Below are 20,758 nucleotides of genomic sequence, written 5' to 3'. Positions count from 1 at the left end.
CAAAAGTGAACACAGTAACTAACTTACAGGAGAAGTCTCATGCTTAACACAACAGCAATGGATAGGGTCTTGTTACTGTGCTCAATACATGAGGGAACTAAATTCAAGGGCAGTAATGGTGCTCTCTTTTGTAAGGAGAGAAGAGGGGGAACTACTCCCTTCCCCTTGGAGGATTGTTCAAGAGATAGGTGCTGAACTTTTGACCTGTATCCCAGGGACAGGGTTGGCATCAGAAACATAGGATGGCACTGCCCATTTAAAGGAACAGCTGGCCATAGACAATCCTGTAAAGCATCAGCTCAGCTCCCACCCACACCTTCAAGGTCTGGAAGTTTTATTCATTCTCGGGATGTGGGCATTGCTGGCAAGGCCGGCACTTATTGCCAATCCTTATTGATACAACTGAGTATGGCCTGCTCGGCCACTTCAGAGGGCAGTTAAGAATCAACCATGTTGGTGTGGGACTGGAGTCACATGTCGGCCACACCAGGTAAGGACGGCAGGTTTCCTTCCCTAAAGGACATAGTGAACCAGCTGGGTTTTTAGCGATAATCTGACAGCTTCATGGTCATTTCTACTGATACCAGTTCTTTATTTCCCAATTTTCTTTATAACTGAACTCAGATTCCAAAACTGCCAAGGTAAGATCTGAACTAACGGTCTCTGGATTACTAGTCCTTGACATGGTGGATCTCCCAAGGCTGCTTTCAGAATTTTACATGTTGAAATCTTTCCTCTTAAGGGGCAATAATTGAAGCAATGTTTGAAGCAACGTTTTGGTAATGAGCATTTTCGTTGTAAAGGACCACCCACCCAGATCAAGAATAACAGGCCCCTTTGAAGTCAATAGATCAGACTGAAGACCTGGATGCTTAGTCTTAATTTTTTTTCCCAAACTGTGTCAGCTTATTTAGAATTGTGGGCAATGTAATTACACAAAGCCTGTTTCCTCGCAGTGGAGATCATTCAAGCAATGGAAGATTGAAGAAAATATGCAACAAATTAACAGAACTATACAAGATTGTTAAAACTAACACTGCTTTGGTTTAAAAAGATCAGCAAGACCCCATCTGTTAATATTTTTTTTCAAACCCAACTTTTTGCTGCTTTCTACTGGCAAGAATGTGCAAGAGTCAAGGTTCGGGTCTAGTGCTCAGCTCCAACAAAGTCATGCTACCTTTTTACAACTGCTGCCCAGACCTTAGCTACATTAAGCTGCCATAAGCATATCACCACCACAAAAGAAATGGCTAAAGGACTATTGAAAACCGTTCTCTGCTAAAAAGCAGTTGGAGAATTACTGCAATTGGTTCAAGAGTGCATTTTGCTTGTGTGCACATTTTAAGCTTTCCTACCTGTTGGTTGAGATTTGTGACTGGCCCAATGGAAGTCTGTGGTAAAAATGAAGAATTGCATTTTTTTGAGCTACATCCATGCAGTACTTTTCAAGAAATTGCCATTTGTAAAACTCAACTTTGGGAACTTTTTAATAGGCCACGTGCAGTCCAATTCCATGGAGCTTGCCCCGATTGGGAGGGGAGGAGAGGAAAGACAGCATCCCATCACTCACCAGAAAGTCACTAGGTAATTGCGAGGTGTTCTGACTTTTAGTTCCCTGTGGGGAAGTGCATGACCTCTGCTTCCACCTTGCTACTAATGAAATGGGTAAATTAAGAACGTGCCTTGATTTTGGGAGCGGGATTGGGGGCTCGGGGGGGGGGGGGGGGGGGACAGGAGGGAATAAAGTAATGGGGAAATCAAATTTCCAGCACCATGCCACTCCATGGCATACCATTCTGTAGCACCACAATGCTACCTGGACTACTTAAATGCAATCTACTTCTGATATTTGTGCATGCATGACAATGCAATGGAGATGCAACTTTGTCCTGGGTTTAATGTTATATCTGATTAATCTGCACGTGTGATGAACTGAGAATTGCGGTTTATCATCTTTTTAAATGACATTTGTATGGTAACAGATGTTACATATGCATCTTACAAACTATAAACAATTCTCATTGTTCAACACAAAAATGCAAAGGCAGTGGTGGGGGCGGCGATGAGAGGAGAGACGACATGGCCACACTCAGAGGCAACACGGTGGGGGAGACAGGCAAAATGGGGAGGGGGAAACGGGACGCACGAGGGATGAGCCAATAATAAACATGGAGAAACAAAAACAAGAACCCACATTTATTCCTCTGCCCAATGTCTAAATTTCTTCCATATACTTTAAACTACATTAATAAACTGAAGGCTATACTTACCGTAGTAAGATCTTATTGAATGAAATTAGAATTCTGGTCTTCTGACTAACACTTCTTGATGCTATGAACTATTATTGTAGCCCATGTGCAACTAACTTTGATTAGAAGTACATAACAAAAAGTAGCAATAAACTACAACGGAGGTACATGCAGTACTTGACGTCCTTCTTCTGTGAAGTGCAAAACCTCATTTTACTGAAGTAAACTGACAATTTTAACTTTTCCCTCACTTTCTACATTCACCCACCACCATAGTCCTCCCATATTGCACCGAATTTTCTGGACGAGGGGACAGGCAGGTAAGCTGTTCCTGGGTCTCTACCATGCTACTTGCAAGCAACCAGATGCAAGAGAGTGCACTCGGCCATTTTCTTCCCTTCCTTCCTGTTGCGGTGGTGCCGGGCCTCAGCTTGGCACCTGGCCCCAAATGATCTGGCTGATTCAAGACGATGTGCCCGATTTGTAAGGAGGGATAATCAACTGCAGACTATCATAGTAGATAAAGCACAGGAGGCCATCATTCGGCCCGTCGTGCCTGCTCTTCGAAAGAGCAATCCAGTTAGTCCCATTCCCCTGCACTTTCCCCATAGCCCTGTAAATTTTTTCTCTTCAAGTATTTATCCAATTCCCTTTCGAAAGTTACTATTTAATCGACTTCCACCGCCCTTTCAGGCAGTACATTGCAGATCATTACAACTTGCTGCTTAAAAAAATGTTTCCTCATGTCACCTCTGACTCTTTTGCCAATCACTTTACATCTGTGTCCTCTGGTTACTGACCCTTCTGCCCCTGGAAACAGTTTCTCCTTAGTTATTCTATCAAAAACCATTCATGATTTTGAACACCTCGATCAAATCTCCCCTTAACCGTCTCTGTTCGAAGTACACCAATCCCCGACCAATCTATGGCACTATTTATTGGAGCACCACAATGTTAGCCAAACAACTTTGTATATCATAACACTGCAATTCTAGAAATCATCAACTCTTAACCTGTGTAATATAGTAGTCAAGCATCAAAACCCAAGAATTTTAAGCTTTCGCTGCCATCTACAGGCAAAGTCAGATACAGCACTTACCTCATTTCACTGGTTATGAATGCTTCAAACATAGCAAGTGCTAAACGAAGAAAGACCAAGGTCCATCTAGCTCGCCATCTGCCATCCTGGTAGTCGCTCAACACGATAATGGAGTTGTTGACTAACCATGGCAATCAGTCTCTATCAATTAGTCTACAACAAACCCAGACACTAGGCGAGGAAAACCCATCAATGGTGCAAAGTTTTAGGAACCATAGGTCCAAAGTTATCTGTTCCTCCCAAGCATGCTACACTTACCATATGTCATGTCTCAAAATTACTCATACACTGTATCCTAAAATATTATTTTCTGAAAGAAATACATCTAACTTGCATTTGAATGAATCCACACTGTGTGCTAAATCATCTCCTTGGGGAGTCTGTGCCATAGATGTACCAATTGCTCACTGAAATAATGCTTCCGAAGATTAGTTCTGAATTTAGCCCCTTCAAGCGCAGGCCACGTCCTCTGCTTCTACTGTTCTGGACAAGGTGAAATAGCTTGTCATGGTCTACATTATCTGGTCCCTTTAGAATCCTAAAAACAGCAGTCATATAACCCCTCAACCTTCTCTTTCCCAGTGAGAATATGCCCAATTTACATCATCACTCCTCATAATACAATCCCTCCATCCCCTTAATCATTCTGGTTGCCCTCTTCTGCAATATCTTTGTACTGTGGTGACCAGACCTGTACACAGTATTCTAAGTACGGTCACACCAATGATTTGTAAGGTGGCAGGATTACCCCACTATTTCAGCTCAACACTGGACCTTTTAATACATCCCAACATCTGATTTGCTTTACTCACTGCCACCGAGGACTGCTGCCATAACTTCAATTCATTGTCCATCAGGACCCCAGATCCCTTTCATTTTCCATATGTAAATGGAAAGAAAATATTGTGCAATAGTCTCTTCCTGGATTTTTTGTCCCGTGAAGCACTTCGCATTTCTCTACATTGAATTTCATCTGCCACCTGTCTGCCCAATTCCAAAGTATATTCAAATCCTCCTGTAGCTTATTCTGTTCAGCTTTGGAGTCTATCACTTTCATTAGCTTTATATAATCTGCAAAATTAACCACTGCACTTAATAATTTATGAAGACGTTAAACAAAAGAAGTCCCATAACAGACCCCTGCAGAACCCCACTGGTAATAATCTCCCACGCTGAGACAATCCCAGTACTACCAACACTGTAATAACTATTAGAAATGGTTTGTGGTGGGGTAAATATATTAACCAATTTTGCAATCAGACAAAATATTCAAAGTAATTCACTGTTAATGGCATAGAAATAAACCATTAGAGAGAACAATATAAGTACAATTTTCTCAGTTTCAACAAATTATTCCAGTTCCTAAGAACTTTTCACTACCTGTTCAGGTCGGGATTCAATCAATAAAGTTACGCAATTGGGGTGAAGTGAAAATAGGCACTAAAATATACAACCAGAATCCTGACTCCGTGTTTCAGTTTCATAGTGAATATTGTTTAGAACTGAAAACATTTAATAGACAAGTGACAAAAACAAGTAGCCAGGACATGAATCCTTCCTTGGTCTTCTTATCCATCATCCATGAATTGAATTGGCTAATTAGTGAAGATGCTACAAGGCAGTCTAACTATATGCATTTAATAGTAAATTCATTTTTGAAGTTTAGATCAGTCTTGCAAGCAGAGCTGCGATTTTGCGGAGGATGCAAAACAGAAAGCATCATGTAGATATTTGGTGCGTCTCAAGTTAAAAAACACAGGAAACATTGATTGGCAATTAGAGTACTGCAACTTTTTACAATAAAAGATGCAGTATGAAAATTTCCCTCATTTAACTGTGTAAATAATTTAAATGTTTACTAATGGTCAATTTCGGGGGGGGGGGGGGGGGTTGGAGAATGTGTGTTATCTTGCATATGTCACTTCTTCCTTCTCTCAGGTACCACTCACCACTCAGAAAACAAGGATCTTAATATGAGAATCATGTATCCAGAGCAGTATCTCCTTGCAAAATGCAGTGAAACACAAGCACTAAAAAGTCTCTTTTAAACAATCCCCTTCCTCCAAATAAAAAAATAAGCATCATGAACATTCTGAGCACCCGCTTAATATAGGTGATGTTTCCAAAGTGAATCCACTTACCCACTGTGAGCAAGGCACAACATTGGCAAGAGCCATTGCAATGGGCAGCTCTCCCTGATCTCCCATCATGGTGACCAACTCCACAAGTCTTTCAAACCGATCTGCCAGTACCGTTTCTGCAAGTGTGTCAAACTCTGTTCCCTGTTGAAGAATTTTAGTTAGCACTTCCATGAATGTAGCTCTTGTTTGAAGATCTTTATGGTACCCCAAGCCTGAGTTCAGTAAAACAGGTAAAAAAAAAAATCCAATTAGGGTTTTGGTCGGGAGGGGAAAACAAGACTAAACTTCAAAACATAATTTGTGTGTGTCTAGGAGCATTCATTGTAAAAGGATTTTCTAAAAGCAATTCTTCTAAACATTAGCAGGATTCACAGAACCTCAACACTGCTGAAATCCAGCATCAACCCAATACAAACAAAATATGCTGATCAAGCATGTCTTAGAAAATTCACCACACACTTAAGAAACCCAAATTTGTCAACCTTGAAATCATACTTTCGGATGGTTTACTTCAACTTCACAATTTCATTTCTGATTAATATAGCCAGCAGGGGAACACAAAGTCTTAATTCCGATGCAATCTGGGCACTCAAACCAAAGTCGTCTTATTTGCTGAATCTCCAATCTTCCAATAATAGTAATTTGAACCATCATTTTCTTTCTTATAAAGTGTTTTATTTTCTACCCTCTTAATTATTATTCAGTTGTGATAACATAACTAGTTTGCTAAAACTCCTGGATCAGGAATTCTACGAACGTGCATTTATTACTGCACGATGAACTCAAGCAAAAAGTACCTAAAATATATTTTATGCAACAAGTTACTGGAACTGTAAATTGTGCTGCTGCTGCTCTTAACGCTGCAGTTGAAAGAATAGATTTGATATGTTAGCATTTGAAAAAAACAAGAAAACTCAGGAAGAAGTTGCTGCGATAGCCTAGTTAGTGAAAAAAAAGACTGCCCTGTGTGGAATTCAGTCTTGCTATCAGGAAGGTCTGAGTTTTGATCCAAACCTGTGCTGTGTTAGCTGATCTGAGGTGGTTGGAGGGGAAATAGTAACCAATCGCTATCTAATGACCCTTGCTTAAATGTGCACGCGAGGCTTCGGTTGATGTCCTTGATGCTAAAACACACCATCATCTGCTCAGTCCAGACTTACAGGTGAAGAATAGCCATTTAAGGCAGGCACCGGAAGATGGCAGATGCTCATGCAAACGTACCTCATTATGCATCACCAGTATCAGGAGATAGTGGGTGGGAACCAACACACACACACACACTAAATCTATAGTATCTTGATTTATATTTGATTCAAATATTTGCATCCAAGCCTGGATTTGTGCAGAATTGCGTTCTGATCGCCTATGAAAAATGGCAAATTACATCTGCATAAACAGTGATTGCTTTTGAGGTAATTACAAATAAAAAGGCATTTTGTTCACCTATGGAATGCATAAGCCCACTATCTACATTTGCGTTGAGGAGGTTGGACATGGCAAGAACTGTGCAGTGCCTGAGTGACGCAAGGCGCCGTGACATCCCTCGTTTTCGTCCACCTGTTTGTGCAGTTTCCTCCTCCACTTCACTGCAGTCATTTAGCAAATTCATGAAGAGCGTAAAGTACCTAAGGGAGAGCAATACTTATTTGAATATCACAAATTTAAAAAAAAAATTTTTTTTTGAAAAAGTGCACAAATATCTGGCAGCTGAGGATTTTTTTGGGCACAGTTCAAGTCACCGTCACATCCAACACTTGGATTTGTTACCTCAAGTGTCCTGAACTGGACTTACTTGAGGAAGAGCTGTGATTTAGCCTCCATTAGTTCCACGCCATCCCCCTCTTCTGGCTGCAAAGGTAACCCAGCAAGCAACGACACCACCGCCTCCATGCTCGCCTGGTCAAGGTCTCTGGAGAAGACATCCATAAAAAAACAGGCACAAACTGACTTGAGTTTTTCTTGTACACTTCATGTAGATTGTTCTTTTTCTTTTTGCATTGTCAAGTAAAAAATTTTACCACCAACAAAAAAAACAAATTTAAGGTTGGAATGCAAATTGGAATTCTATTCCACACAAAGTTATTGCAAAGGTCAATAAACCTTAAAAATACTGGGTCTCACACCTGGGCATTTGACTATAAATCAAAACAAGTTTCCCTAAACTGGGGTTGGGGGTGGAAAAGAGATTCACTCTATGCACTACATATAACGAAATCATTAAGCTGCTCTTTATAAACTGGTTTATCATTTTGTTATTTATTGCACGCAAAGAAAATCTCCCCCCACCCCCCCCAAACATGCAGTCGTATGACCACAGTTGGAATAATGCACACAATTTTGAGCACCTCATCTTCAAAAGAATGCATGGAGAGGGTATGAAGAATTTAGGCATAAGAGACTCAGTTGAACTTGTGTTTAGTGGCCCGGGGGCCAGGGGGGGGGGGGGGGGGTGAGAGAGAAAGAAAAGAATGAAAGAGAAAGGGGAGAAAAAAAGAGAAAATGAATTCAGATCTTTGAAATGTTTAACCCTCAAGGTATGCATCTTTATGTTGTATGCAACCATTGAACCAGCGTGTATTCTATTATTTTGTATTCTGTAATCATCTGAAGACGTGAAAATTACTGCACAACTAAATGAAAATTTAGTTAGATATTTGAATTTTAAAAATGCTTTCAGACACATGTAGTTGAACAGTACATTTGACCAAAAACAGAATGGGAAGACATTAGTTTAAAATTATTAAGCCTCAAGTGAGATGAGAGATTACAGAATTTTTTTTAAACCCTCGAGTATTGGATCGGTGGAACAACAAAGCAAGTAATGTTATGTTGAATTGCTTCAAATAGGAATGAGATAAATTTCACAGTGGAATTGAGGTTGCAGTGGACAATTACTAGACTGGTTATTAACTAGTCCAGTGACACAATGGGTCCTGAGTGCCTGGGACAGCAACCATGATTCAATAGTGGAGATGTAGGAATGGACAGATATTCCTTGGGACTTGCGAGTATTTAAGCAAATCTATTCCTCAGGAGCTTAAATTGGTGGGAATGATGATACTAATAGGTTTGAAGAGTTAGAAGACTCTATCTTGCTCCATGCTTTAATTTATACTCTTAATAAATACAAATGATCATTTCAGGAAAAGAGGATGATCTCAAGCATTTATAAATCTTGGTTTGAAAACATTTAATGGGGGGAAAAAAAACTGCTTTACCTAGTTAAGCATTTCACATCATCATCAGCAGCCTGGTTTGATGTTCCCATAACCCAATCTGTCAAGTACTCCACCATCTTGTTCCTGGACAAAAAAAGAAAACTGAACATCACATTGTGACACAGGTTCACAGCATCAAAATCTCCACACAGCTGACCTCCCAATTTCACATGTTGATGCCATGCAGATGTCAAACATCTGCTTACAAGGAGGAAGAAATATTAACAGTTATCATGTCAACTTATATCCCAAAGCTCTGAACACGATAATTCGCGATCATCTTTATGTTTTCTCATCGCAATAACATTTTTATTAGAATGCTCACCTAAATTTCATCTCTTGACAGAAGGAGAGATCATCTCGCCTCTCCATCATTACTTCCACCAATTGACAAAGTTTGGTTTTGATCTGGATTGCATGGACTGTATTCCCAAGGACACGTACATACCTGCATTGAACAGCACAACAGAACAAGCTGAAGTCTTGCAATTTGGAATTTTTGTGGATTTTTTTTTTGTATCCACTTTGTACATGGAGAGCGGAAGCTAACAGCAATGCTGGATGATGAATGGATTAGCTGGGTCAATCATTTGGCACGATAAGTGAAATCAGTTCCCAAATAAGCAGCTGAGTGGTATGGCCCAGCAACTCTTTTCAATCTGCTACTCCAAGAACCTAAAGCAAATTAAAGCCACCTGACTAAGGATACACCTGCTCTGGGTATCTGCTGTTTGCAGTCCCAGTTCGGAAAAATTACATTGGATGCAAGATAATTTTAAGAAGGCTGGGGTGAGGTGGGAGGATGGTCAACCAGGAAGGACTTAGATAATGGAGAAAGACAACCTTGCTCTCTGGACCATTAAGCCAAATAGAGTGGGAAGGCTGCTGGTTCAATTTCTGATCTGTGCCGAGTTGTGTAGTCTCAGCCAGAGCAGCAGTCACGGTGCTGCAGCTGGCCTCAGTGACCTGGGTGAAGGGAAATGAGAAGAGAAAGTGGAAAATAGGGAAGGGTTTCCAACTCTATTTGCCACTGTTGGAAGTGCACACTTGCAGATAAGATTGGGCTTGCTGTGATGCCACCCCAGAGTCAAATTGCCAGTCAATACTCTCCATCCACACTCATGCATGAATAATAGCTACTTAGGCAAGGTAGTCGAGGATGACCAGCAGCCACGGTACCAATGGAAGGAGTCAATGTCTTCAGGAGAGGAGGGAGAGAGAGAGCAAGCACGTGAGAATGAACACAAACTGGAGAGAAAGACAGCGCATGAGAGGGAGCGCGCCTCGTACCTAACTAAATTGAGCATCATGGTCTCAATGCTGGCCTGTCCCAGGTGCTCTGAACTGCCATCAGTGTGATTATCGAGTAGGTTCTTCATAATTGCTATAGTCTGTTCCACAAATGGTGTGTTTGTGTCATTCAATAAAACCTGTATGAAAATACAGTTACACTTTACGGAGCATCATCGTGTTCATTTCAAATACAGTGTATTTGGAATAGTTCAGCCAAATGGAAATGCAGTTCCCTCAGTGTTTTATCCCACATTTTTATTGAAAAAAAACAAACAGTCTGTTACTAAAACACAAAAATTTCTAGAAATACCATGTGTATTCAATATTTGGTATAAAATGTAACACAGGTGCATCATTTATTTAAACTGCTGTTCTGAAGGGCAATGCCACCAGAAACTGCAGTATAGCACTCCAAATGCATAACAATTACCTCAAGAACTGAATTTACATAAAATACACAAGTATGCTTTTAATCAAATTCAACCCCCTCCATCCACAATGGCAAAGATAGAGCCTTGGGCACATTTTATTTTAATTCAATAGCCATTTCAGTCAAGGTGACCAGTAAGTTCATTTACTTGGTTACTCACCTGGCCTTGCAAGTCAAAAAACCTGCTGATGCAATTTTTCAGCTTGTTGAAGAGCATTGGGTAAAGAACAGGGCTCAGCTCTAGTCCAACCAGGTCTTTAATGTTAGTCCTAATCTGAAGCCCTACTTTTTCATGATTGCACACCATCAGTGTAAGCAGCCGTTCCAAAAATTTGCTGACTGGAGTCTCTGCATTTCCTTCAGTTGAGACCATAGATATCATGGAACACTTCCTTTCATTGACTGGCCCCATGGGAGGGCTGTATGTAACTAAGCCTGGGTTAGTGCGATGCTGGAGACAGACACCTCCTATTGCACACAAGAAGCCTGTCATGTTAATCCATTCCTGTAGAGAATCAGTGTCCGACAGGTCTATCGAGCCACCCCCACTTACATGTGACATCCGGCGCTTAACAATCGTCTTATGAAGACTTTCTGTCACCTAAATGTGGAAGCATTTGTCAGTACATCATATAGTAAAGGCATTATTAAATAGGGAAGAAATTGTGTGTACAACAGAACCAATCTTTTATTTAAAAAACCACCAAAATATAACAAATTATGCAAGTCACACAAGAAAAACACATAACAGAATTGGAGTAAAACCTTGTGGTAAGGATGGTAAATTGGTTGAGAGGCAGACATTGGGATAAAAGGGCCATTCTCAGACTGCTGGGCACTGACAGGTAGTGCTCCCTCAGGGATCTATGCTGGGGCCTCAGCTTTTTACTCTATTCCCAAATTCAAGTTACTTTTGTACATAGACTAAATTATATCCAAGTTTCCAGATGATATTAAAGACGGCGTTATAGTGAATTGTGAAGAAAACAATTTTAAAAGGACAGATTAAGTACTTGGAAAGGACAATAGCAGGTGTAGTTTAATGTGAAAGTGTAAGATAATGTACTTTGGATGCAAGAATGGCAGATAACATGAGTCTAAATTTGGAAGCACAGGAAGGTATAGATGAATTTAAGGATATTGTGGTCAGAGTGTTGAAAGCTAGCTTGCAGGTGCAGATAGTGATCAAAAAGGCTAATAGGACTGTAAGCTTCATTAAAGAACATAAATGCAAGGAAGTACTACTACAGTTCTTCACAGCAAACAAAGGCCTGACGTTATTTGACGTGCTGTATTCAGGTTTGGGCACCCCACCTCAGGAAGCGTATGCTAGCTTTGGAAGAAGTCCAGTGATAATACCTGGGATGAAGGGAATTGGCCATGACAAAATTGGGTTATATTCCCTGGTAATCAGGAGGTTAAAGGGTGATCTGATCAAGGAGCTAAAATAACAAAGGGTTTGACAGAGTAGATGGGAAAAGGCTCTTTCCTTTAATAGGAGAAATCTAAAACAAGGATGTAATATTATTAGAATTAAGTCAATTAAATGCAAATCCAAAAAATGCTTATTTGCATCACAGGTTATTAGAGTGTGGAATACAGTGCTTCAAGGTTCATACATAATATTTTATGACGATTTAGATTCCTTCAATGAAAATTTATACTTCAAGTAGAATGTTTTTAAGCAAAAGCAATACATCAAACACCATACTTATTTAGCACTGAGAGTCAACAGAAACAATAGATTCAGAATCAATTGCAGTGTTTGAAGCAAGATAGTTACTTGAAGAGTAAGTGTACTAAGGGATGTGGAGAGAGCAGGAAACTGGGATTGAAGAGATAGAGCTGCTATGGCCAATGGCCAATGACACAGCAGGCTTGAAGGTGCAATGACCTGCTCCTGTACCTATGGCAGATCTCGCACTGGGACAAAATGCTCTTATCCTCCTCCAGTATTTAGAGAGTGCCATCTTTGATGAGCTAGTAATACCTCAACAGAAATGTACTTTTACTTCACTACCAATGGTAACCATTCTGGCAATCAGTGGTTGATGAGTTTCTAACTGGATAGCCACCCAATAAAAATGAGCTGGAAATGACCAAAGTGCCAGTTATATCCAAATGAGATTAACCAGTGTTACACAAATATCCTTGTTGACACCAACAAAATGAAATCTGTCATCAACAGGCTTCATCAACCCAAGTGAATTTTTCCTCATGCGCACTGAGTGCAGGCCTTCACCAGTTGGTTTGTTAACAGCTTTTCAGCTCAAACGCACAACAATCACAAGGAGCATTAAAAGGATCAAGCCCTAAATTTTTTATAGCCAAGTTATCAGTGTTCGCAATGGGGATAAGGAATGTATTAGGAGACGCCATTAAGATTCATGTCGTTGCCATTCTTTCCACAACATATTATTGAGATGTCATGAGTTGTTTGTGGAGGGAGAACAGGATGAGCTTGCTTTTTGAAAGTCTTAAAACTGGTTCATACATAATATTTTATGACGATTTAGATTCCTTCAATGAAAATTTATACTTCAAGTGGAATGTTTTTAAGCAAAAGCAATACATCAAACACCATACTGATGTTATGAGCATGCTGGTCATTGTGTCACTCCAGTTAGGGCCATACAGTTATTTAGCACTGAGAGTCAACAGAAACAATATATTTTTCAGTTTTTGGTGAATTATGTGCTATTTAACAAGAGGAAAGTTAGTGCTGGGAAGGGAACATTTTTCTGGCTTTTGGCCCTGGTGTGAACATTAAGTATTCCCATGTCAGTTATGGTTCCCTTTTCTGTGCCCCAACATAAACTCCAACAGCAGGAGAGCATCTCCAACTGCCCAGTGTGATTCTATTCTAGCCATCCCTATACCTTTTATGACCGAGATTGGTATCAAATCATAGCTGGTTTTGACAAGTGTGCACTTGTGTTAGGTGCCAAAACTTAGACTTACCTGTCCATCCTCAATCTTAATTTTAGGATAATTGAGAATTAACTTGGTAGCATGTTCCCACTTTGTATATGTGTCTTCCCAAGCCTAAAAACAAAGTAGCAACAAGTGTACATAAGGAAAGGGAACTCATGTAAATGTGGAACATATGGCCCAGTTGTCAATATCCAAATTTGGCTATCACAGATGGGAGAAAAAGCATCACTTGCTTTCAGATGGGCTGAGTGTTAAGTTTTATTTACAAATAACGACACCAATTACTACAGTCGGCATTTCAGAGAAAATGTGGTAGACATAACAGATGTTGCAGTCATTGAACTTTAATGAGAAGGGGATGCACAAGAATGGCCAGGTGATAACTGACCTTATAATTTCCCACTCCCCTTTGTGGCAAAGGGCCGGACCCTCATTTTGTATTTCCCCATAACGTTGCTGTTGAGATCTGCAACTTAGGTGAGCAACCGCCAATCAGTGTAAACCCACAACCCATTCCAAGCCAACACGTGTTACAGCTCCAATTTGCTTTGCCTCTGCATGGTTTCTCTTCATTTCTAATGATGATAATGCACACAGCACCTGAACTTCCACTGGGTGATTCAGTACAAACAGTACTTTTCCCAGTTGTACTTCTCTTCCAAAGAAAACATTTGTCCCAAATTTCAGGATAAATAATGAATTTTGCAACATTGTACATACTGCACAAGTCAAAATGATCACCTTGTATTGTAATATGCACAGCAGAAACAGGCATCTTGATGCAAAAAAAACATTTTAAAATTTACCTCTGTGTTCCCTGCTGTTGGATGCTCTATCCTCCTCAGTAATGCCATCACCCTTTTCTGAAGAGCTGCTCGCCCTGTAGTTTAAAATCAATATAAACACATCAGAACATAAAAAATTAATCAAGTAAACGCTTGTAGCAAAAATGATAAAAAGAGCTGTCACCAGTACAAATGGGATCTATTTTAGTGAGGGCTCACAAAGCTGATTCTCACTAAATGAAATGGCTAGACTGACCACACTCTAGCTTAGCTACTAGGAGATAATATGGTGACATTACAAACCATTCACGTTTCAAGAAGCACTGAAAGGATACACTGCTCCCAACGTGAAAATTTTCAAAAGCAACCCAGTGTCTGATGAGAAGAAATTACTGTAATGATTGAGAAAATCTGATAAAATGAACAAAATGGGCACTACAGGGATTAGAATGTTTTCCTTTCACGTCAGGGCCTGTCCAGAATGTCCGTCTCCTCCCTTGCTCAGCTAGTTGAGAATCTTGAGCCAATTCCCTCTGAGCACAAGTCCATATACAACGAGGTACTAACTTAGCAGTTTCATTCAGATGCGATAACGACGGTCCTATATGGAAAATAGAAATGTCATACTGGCAGCAGGGTGTACTCTTTTAAGGTTAGTCTTATGACACGTTATTGGGGCAATGTGGGGGGAGAATTTCTCGACATCTAAATTACCCTACACATCACAAGGGTTTGCTTAATGTTGGCTCTGAATGGAATGAATACAACAAAATGTACAGCTTGCCATCCTAAGGCACACATCTCTGAGCTTGACCAGGCCAAAATTCACCCAATATTTGGGCCAGGAAAGAAAAATTAATGAGCTGAAGTTTGTTTGTGGGCAAGACATTATATCTTAAATTATCCCAAATCACAGAAAGCTGTACCTTCACCCCCCACTTCAAGTCTTGACAAAGAAACCTCAATCTTCCCTTATTGCCTAAAATGGTCTTTTAAAATAAAACTAGCGAACATATCATTTCCTGAGAAATTGGTCTATGGCAAGAGGCAATCAGTACCAATCAATTTTGCACATCACAGAATGCGAGGTTTCAGACTGGACTGCCAAAAGAACAAGTTTTCTCTAATTTTACACAATGGCAATTTGGAAAATACGAGGAAGTCGACCTGTAAATGGAAGTTCATGAACCACTGGGTTAGTAGGCACAAAATACATTGGTAATTACCCGTTGACATCATGTTGCTGACCGACACAAACTCCATGAATGTATTATAATTTGGGAGGATGCTCTGGACAGACACGTCATCGACTCCACACCTAATATCAGCCTCCTCACAGAGGTGCCGAAAACACGACATGGACACAAGGACTGCTTCAATGTCCGGACTCCACAGAAACATGTAGAGGGCCACTTCTAGTTTTGTCTGTGCTTGACGACAAATGGGGATTCCACTGCCCAGTGTGGCATTCTCCTGCATTCAAAAATTATTTTTCCATAAATGTTCAAACTGCCAGACAGTTTCAGCATTTTTTTTAAAAATGCACAGTGGTTATGTTCTGCACATGTACTATACAATATTTTTTGTTAAAACTTTCTTGGTACCTATTACATAATACCATAAGATAAGAACATTTCATCCAGTTACATCATGATGCATCAGTTTGTAATTAAGCATACTACAAGCCAGATTATGGTACAACACAGCTACACAAGTGTATTCTTAACCTCCTCAAATACAGAGAACTCTTACAATCCATTCAAAATTTCTTCTCCATAACCGATGCATTTCAAACTAAATATACTTCGATTTTGCAGTGGAACAAGAATTACTGAAGTGCCTAAAGATCCTGATTCTTGAAGATGACGAGCAAAGTGTTTTTTGTTCTTGAATACCTTAGGATCACTTATAAACATTATTCTGCAAATCGTAAAGCTAACTTATAAAAATTAGAATTTGTAAATTAATCTTCAACTAGTAAAATTTTACTGCTAGGCTCTTAACCAGCACTGTTATCATACAAATGCTCATCAAGCTCATACCAAATCCCCCTCTGCACCCACATTACAACATCGCAGAAAGAAATTTGGTACAAGTACGTTAATCATTCATACGATAAGTGCCAATTGTAATTGCTATCACAAGGCTACAAAACATTCTTTACAGAAGCATAACTTAATCCATGTATGTGGAGATGGTCATTTCCACACCACCTGAGGAAGGAGGAAGCCTCCGAAAGCTTGTGGGATTAAAAATAAAATTGTTGGACTATAACTTGGTGTTGTAAAATTGTTTACAATTAATCCATGTAGAATGACAAAAGCTGCATTTCCCAATAATGCACCCAAAAATGAATAACTCCTTAAAAAAAATCAAAAAAAAATCACAACTTAAAATCTATTTAGACGCTGAAGTGAAAAGTTTACTGTGTTAAATGGAGGTGACTATTACTTGGCTTGTTTGCTGAGTCTAACCTATTAGAAACCTCATCACTCTACACAAAGGATCACAAGCATTTTTTTTCTGAACTGCATACATGATTGCAGACAGAATTAATTGACAACTGTACTCTAGAAATTTTAATAGAATATAAACCACTGCTATGATAGTATATTGGAGCACTTTGGTGACTTCAGGTCCTTGAGGCAATTTCATTTAATAACAGTTTTGTATCTAAAAGGTTTAACAATAATTTCCACAAATATTTTCAGGGAAAAGCATCTTTAAATATAGCCATCTGCCACCCAGCAGTTACAACAGTAGCATACTGCACTCCGAATGAGCATGTTAATTGTATCCATGTGGATTATATCAATTAATGTTAATTGTATTCAGGTGGTGGGTATCAACTGGGGACTCTCTTGCATCTTTATAGGAGGGAGCTTATCTATGGGGTGCACAATGTGTAAATGTGAGCTCTGAATAAAGGCTTGGGAGCAACTAAAGACCAGGCTCCAGTATTCAAGCTATAGTATTCTATCCTTCACCACCTGGCTATCCAACTTTTTACAGTCAGTGTGAAATTCTACCATATTATAATCACTCTTCCCCAGAGGATCCCTTACTATGAGATTACTAATTAAACCTGTCTCATTACACAAGACAAGATCTAAAATAGCCTGTTCCCTGGTTGGTTCCAGGGAGGGAGGCCCAAAGCTTTGGCCAAAGGGATAGGTTTTAAGGGGCATTTAAAAAATGGAGAGAAAAGTAGAGGCGCTGAGACAGCAGAAGGTGGCCATTAAATCCTCATGAACAATATCCATCACGCAGGATGAGCGGCTCTTCTTCTTTGGGGGGCGGGAAACAAGAGGGAAAAAGAGTGAAGGATGAGCAAGAAGAACCAATCATGCCCTGTAAAGTGCCCCTCTTGCCAAGCCACATGCAGTAATATACTAAAGCCATGCATAATTCTGTGGCTAATGGCAACCTTTTCTTCCACCCAAGAAAGGGCATCCAGGTGTAGTAGGATTTATATGCTGGAAACAAAGTGAAAAATAGCACACAAATATGACTATCATCTTTCCATTACTCATATCATCTACAGTATCACCATGCCAAAGGGTGCATTTATTTTGCAAAAAACGCTTTACATTTTTAAGCAGTTCAGGTAACATTTACTCAAGGGGAAAAAGTAAATAGATTTTCTTAAAGATTTTTTTTTTTAAGTTGTCAATCATCTTTGAAGTCATCCCAGAGGGGAAGTTCTGAAGTTGTCTACTACCTTATTCTTCAGTAGAAACTTATTCCGACAGATTAGAATCTCCCGCAACCACTTGAGAATCTCTGTGCTGTTCAGCATCTGATGAGCGATCAATTTCTTACAGATGAAAAATAGAACCTGAGAACTGACAGCACAAAACAAAACTTACTGGAAACAAGATATCAAAGTTACAATTAGATAGTTGATGGGGGTGAGGTGGGTAAATGACAGCTCGTGAGAGAGGGGGAACTTACACTGCACCTTTTATGGACTGCCTGGGGGTTGGAGGGAGCACAATTCAACCTGAGCTAGTTTTGTCATGCAACCCTATTACAAAATTTCACCGTTTCAGAACTTCCATTGCATTACAAGTTGGCCATTTAGCCGTTCTTAGCCATGTGAGACCGTCAAGGAAGCAGAAAGTTGCTATTCTCAAATTATATCATCTCATTCGCTCAAAGTTTCATCCCGAGACTAAATTCTCAACTTGAGCTAAATTTCAATGTTTGCTTCTTGAAGTTGTGAGCCTGACTAAAAACAAACTGCACACAATGCTGATCTGGAGACTGATCATTTCCTTCAGCTAAATTGGAATGAATACTTTTTGGAAAGTCTGAGGGGAAAAAAAGTTAGCACAAGGTCAAATTAGATTTCTGCCTGGAAGCAAGAGTTTTCAATAGAGAAACAATTTCTACTCTTTGCAAGCTAAGCAATGAAAGGCATACCTATAACAACTGTTATTCCAGATGCATAAGAATTGCACTGGGACACTGGAATGTTCTCATTAAGCTGAGTTTTACAATAATATTCCACTGCTTCAAGAGTTCAAAGTTAGAGACAAAGAGGACAGAAATGCTAGAAACAATTAAATCCAGGGCAGAATAAAAAAAAAGACTTGCTAAAGTTGAAGTCACATTAGAATCTGCAGGAATCACTTCGCATTTTAAATACTCCATCTCCATACTTAAAAAGGAAAATATTCTTTTGAAAAATCTCCCAAATTGTAAAGAAATCAGATTTTTAAAACAATTATTTCAAGTCCACAATGATTTGCCATTGCAGGCCTCAGAACAGGCAGAGGCAGTCGATGATGAATGATTTCATAAAGTCAGGTGATCACCATCCTTTGCTTTTTCGTCCTCAATTTAAGCAGGTGATGTCAAAGCAGAAGCGAGACCACAGCAGCACCCAGCTATTGAATGTTCCACTTACAAATCCTGTATTATCCAGGACTGTACAGAATGTCAATCCCTACTGGATTCTGCAGAGCTGCTCGCTGACAGGACTCCTAGCATAGGCTACCTTTTAGATTTTTGAGTCCATCATGCTCTCCGTGAAGCTACAAGAATCAGCTTGGAAAATGAACGGGTTAGAGACTTCAATGTTTCCAAAATAAGCTGGGAAAGGAAAGAGGACATTGAAAGGACTTCTTCCAAAACCAAACACTTTTTGTTTAATGTAACTGCATGATGAATGCCTTAATTTCAAACAGCAAGATTTTGAAATCAGACCATTTGTTTCCATTAAAGTTTTCTTTTTAATCTTTTGAACTATTTCCCTCTTCTTTTAAGCTTCCCCATTCCCACACCAAGGGGGAAAACCAGATCATTTGTTCCCAAGCTTTGAATAATGCCACATCTGTCGGCATCTACAATCTACTCCTGATAATTTGAAGTAGATTTTTTGTGCTAAATTTGAATTATCCAATAATCGAATAAAGTAGAGCAAACACAGCAAAATGACAATTTAGTACTAAAAATGCAAGTTATCAGAGAGTCTACTCTTAAGTCACTTAATTCAAACTAAGTGTGCAAAAGCAGCCCTTGGATAACACTGTCCAATTTTCCCTCATTGCAAAAAAAACTCATCTTCAATTGGAAGATAAAATATTTTTGTTACGTAGATGTTGCTCAATTAACCAGCTGGAAAAGAAAAGGTGTTTGTTTTATTACTGAAAATAGAAGATTCAGTGGAACCTGACCTGATTGACTAAAACCATCCACTATAGCCTTGCAACACGCCCACAGCAATCTGCCAACCAGGTAACTTGCATCAATTTTTTGTTGGTTTAGTTTTTCAATCCAATCAATTGTGCTTTTCAATCTATACATATTGGTATAGATTAAATGTAAAAATAAATTAAGGGTCCATCATTCCATATGCATATTAAGAATTACAAGACCAAGATACTCAACTTAAGATGCTTAATTAAAACTTTTAAAGGGAGGCTATCTTATAATACTTATGCTGTGAATTATTTCAACAATGCTTCAATATAATTCAGGGAGAAAAAGAGACATTTTTTAATGCAAATAATGTACATATTTTTTTTTTACAGCCAAAAAGATGTCCATAAAGAATACTACCTTCTACATGCACGAACTGTGTAGTTCTACTGTGAAAACAGAATGGGTAAAGCAACAGTGTACTCAAAATATGAAGAATACATTTTGAAGGTTATGGAATACCTGCTACAACCAGAAGTTCCTCACCTTATATCCCAGAAGGTTTCTATTGGTGCATCTGGGTTCCATAACTCTATGTTTTCCGGCTGGTGAAGAACTAACAAGGCCTGGAAATAGAAATGGCGGGAAAAGTTTTAATTTAGTATAAATGCAAGCTTGGCCCAACAGGAGAGAGTGCTTTTGATCAAATCTTTGGGTCTCCCTGCAATCAAACACTGATGTCTTCACCCAACACCAAAACCATTTGGTCTCTTAAGCCTTAGATCATCAATGTGGTTAACCTCAAGTAAATATTGGAGAAAATTCTTCAGCCAGTCTGGGTATTTGTTTTTTCTTAAAAAGTTGCTTTTTAAAAAATATACAAAGGAAAACATAAAATTATGGAAATGCATAGCAGATCAATCAGCATCTGTGAAGATAGATTAACATTCCAGGTGTAACCCT

General features: G+C 39.3%; 1 protein-coding gene across 5 annotated transcripts in view; it reads right to left on the bottom strand.

Moving 5' to 3' along the window:
- nf1a (neurofibromin 1a) overlaps positions 1-20,758 on the bottom strand; it is a 276,274-nt gene that overhangs the window by 152,805 nt on the left and 102,711 nt on the right. For 3 of the 5 annotated variants that reach the window (XM_068008408.1, XM_068008404.1, XM_068008406.1), the window contains 13 exons: positions 20,342-20,421; positions 17,871-17,994; positions 15,376-15,622; positions 14,171-14,244; positions 13,392-13,475; positions 10,591-11,031; positions 9,998-10,137; positions 9,033-9,155; positions 8,708-8,791; positions 7,282-7,398; positions 6,933-7,114; positions 5,490-5,701; positions 1,356-1,391 (listed from right to left, as the gene is read on the bottom strand). In XM_068008408.1, coding sequence (XP_067864509.1) covers positions 1,356-1,391; positions 5,490-5,701; positions 6,933-7,114; positions 7,282-7,398; positions 8,708-8,791; positions 9,033-9,155; positions 9,998-10,137; positions 10,591-11,031; positions 13,392-13,475; positions 14,171-14,244; positions 15,376-15,622; positions 17,871-17,994; positions 20,342-20,421 — 1,944 coding nt within the window. The remainder of the gene's footprint in view (positions 1-1,355; positions 1,392-5,489; positions 5,702-6,932; positions 7,115-7,281; positions 7,399-8,707; positions 8,792-9,032; positions 9,156-9,997; positions 10,138-10,590; positions 11,032-13,391; positions 13,476-14,170; positions 14,245-15,375; positions 15,623-17,870; positions 17,995-20,341; positions 20,422-20,758) is intronic. The other 2 variants (XM_068008405.1, XM_068008407.1) reach the window with 1 other exon arrangement.

This window comes from Heptranchias perlo, chromosome 28, assembly GCF_035084215.1.
Source record: "Heptranchias perlo isolate sHepPer1 chromosome 28, sHepPer1.hap1, whole genome shotgun sequence".
Lineage (NCBI taxonomy): Eukaryota > Metazoa > Chordata > Chondrichthyes > Hexanchiformes > Hexanchidae > Heptranchias > Heptranchias perlo.
The sequence above is the reverse complement of the archived record's forward strand: the minus strand, read 5'-3'. Positions and strand labels throughout refer to the sequence as shown.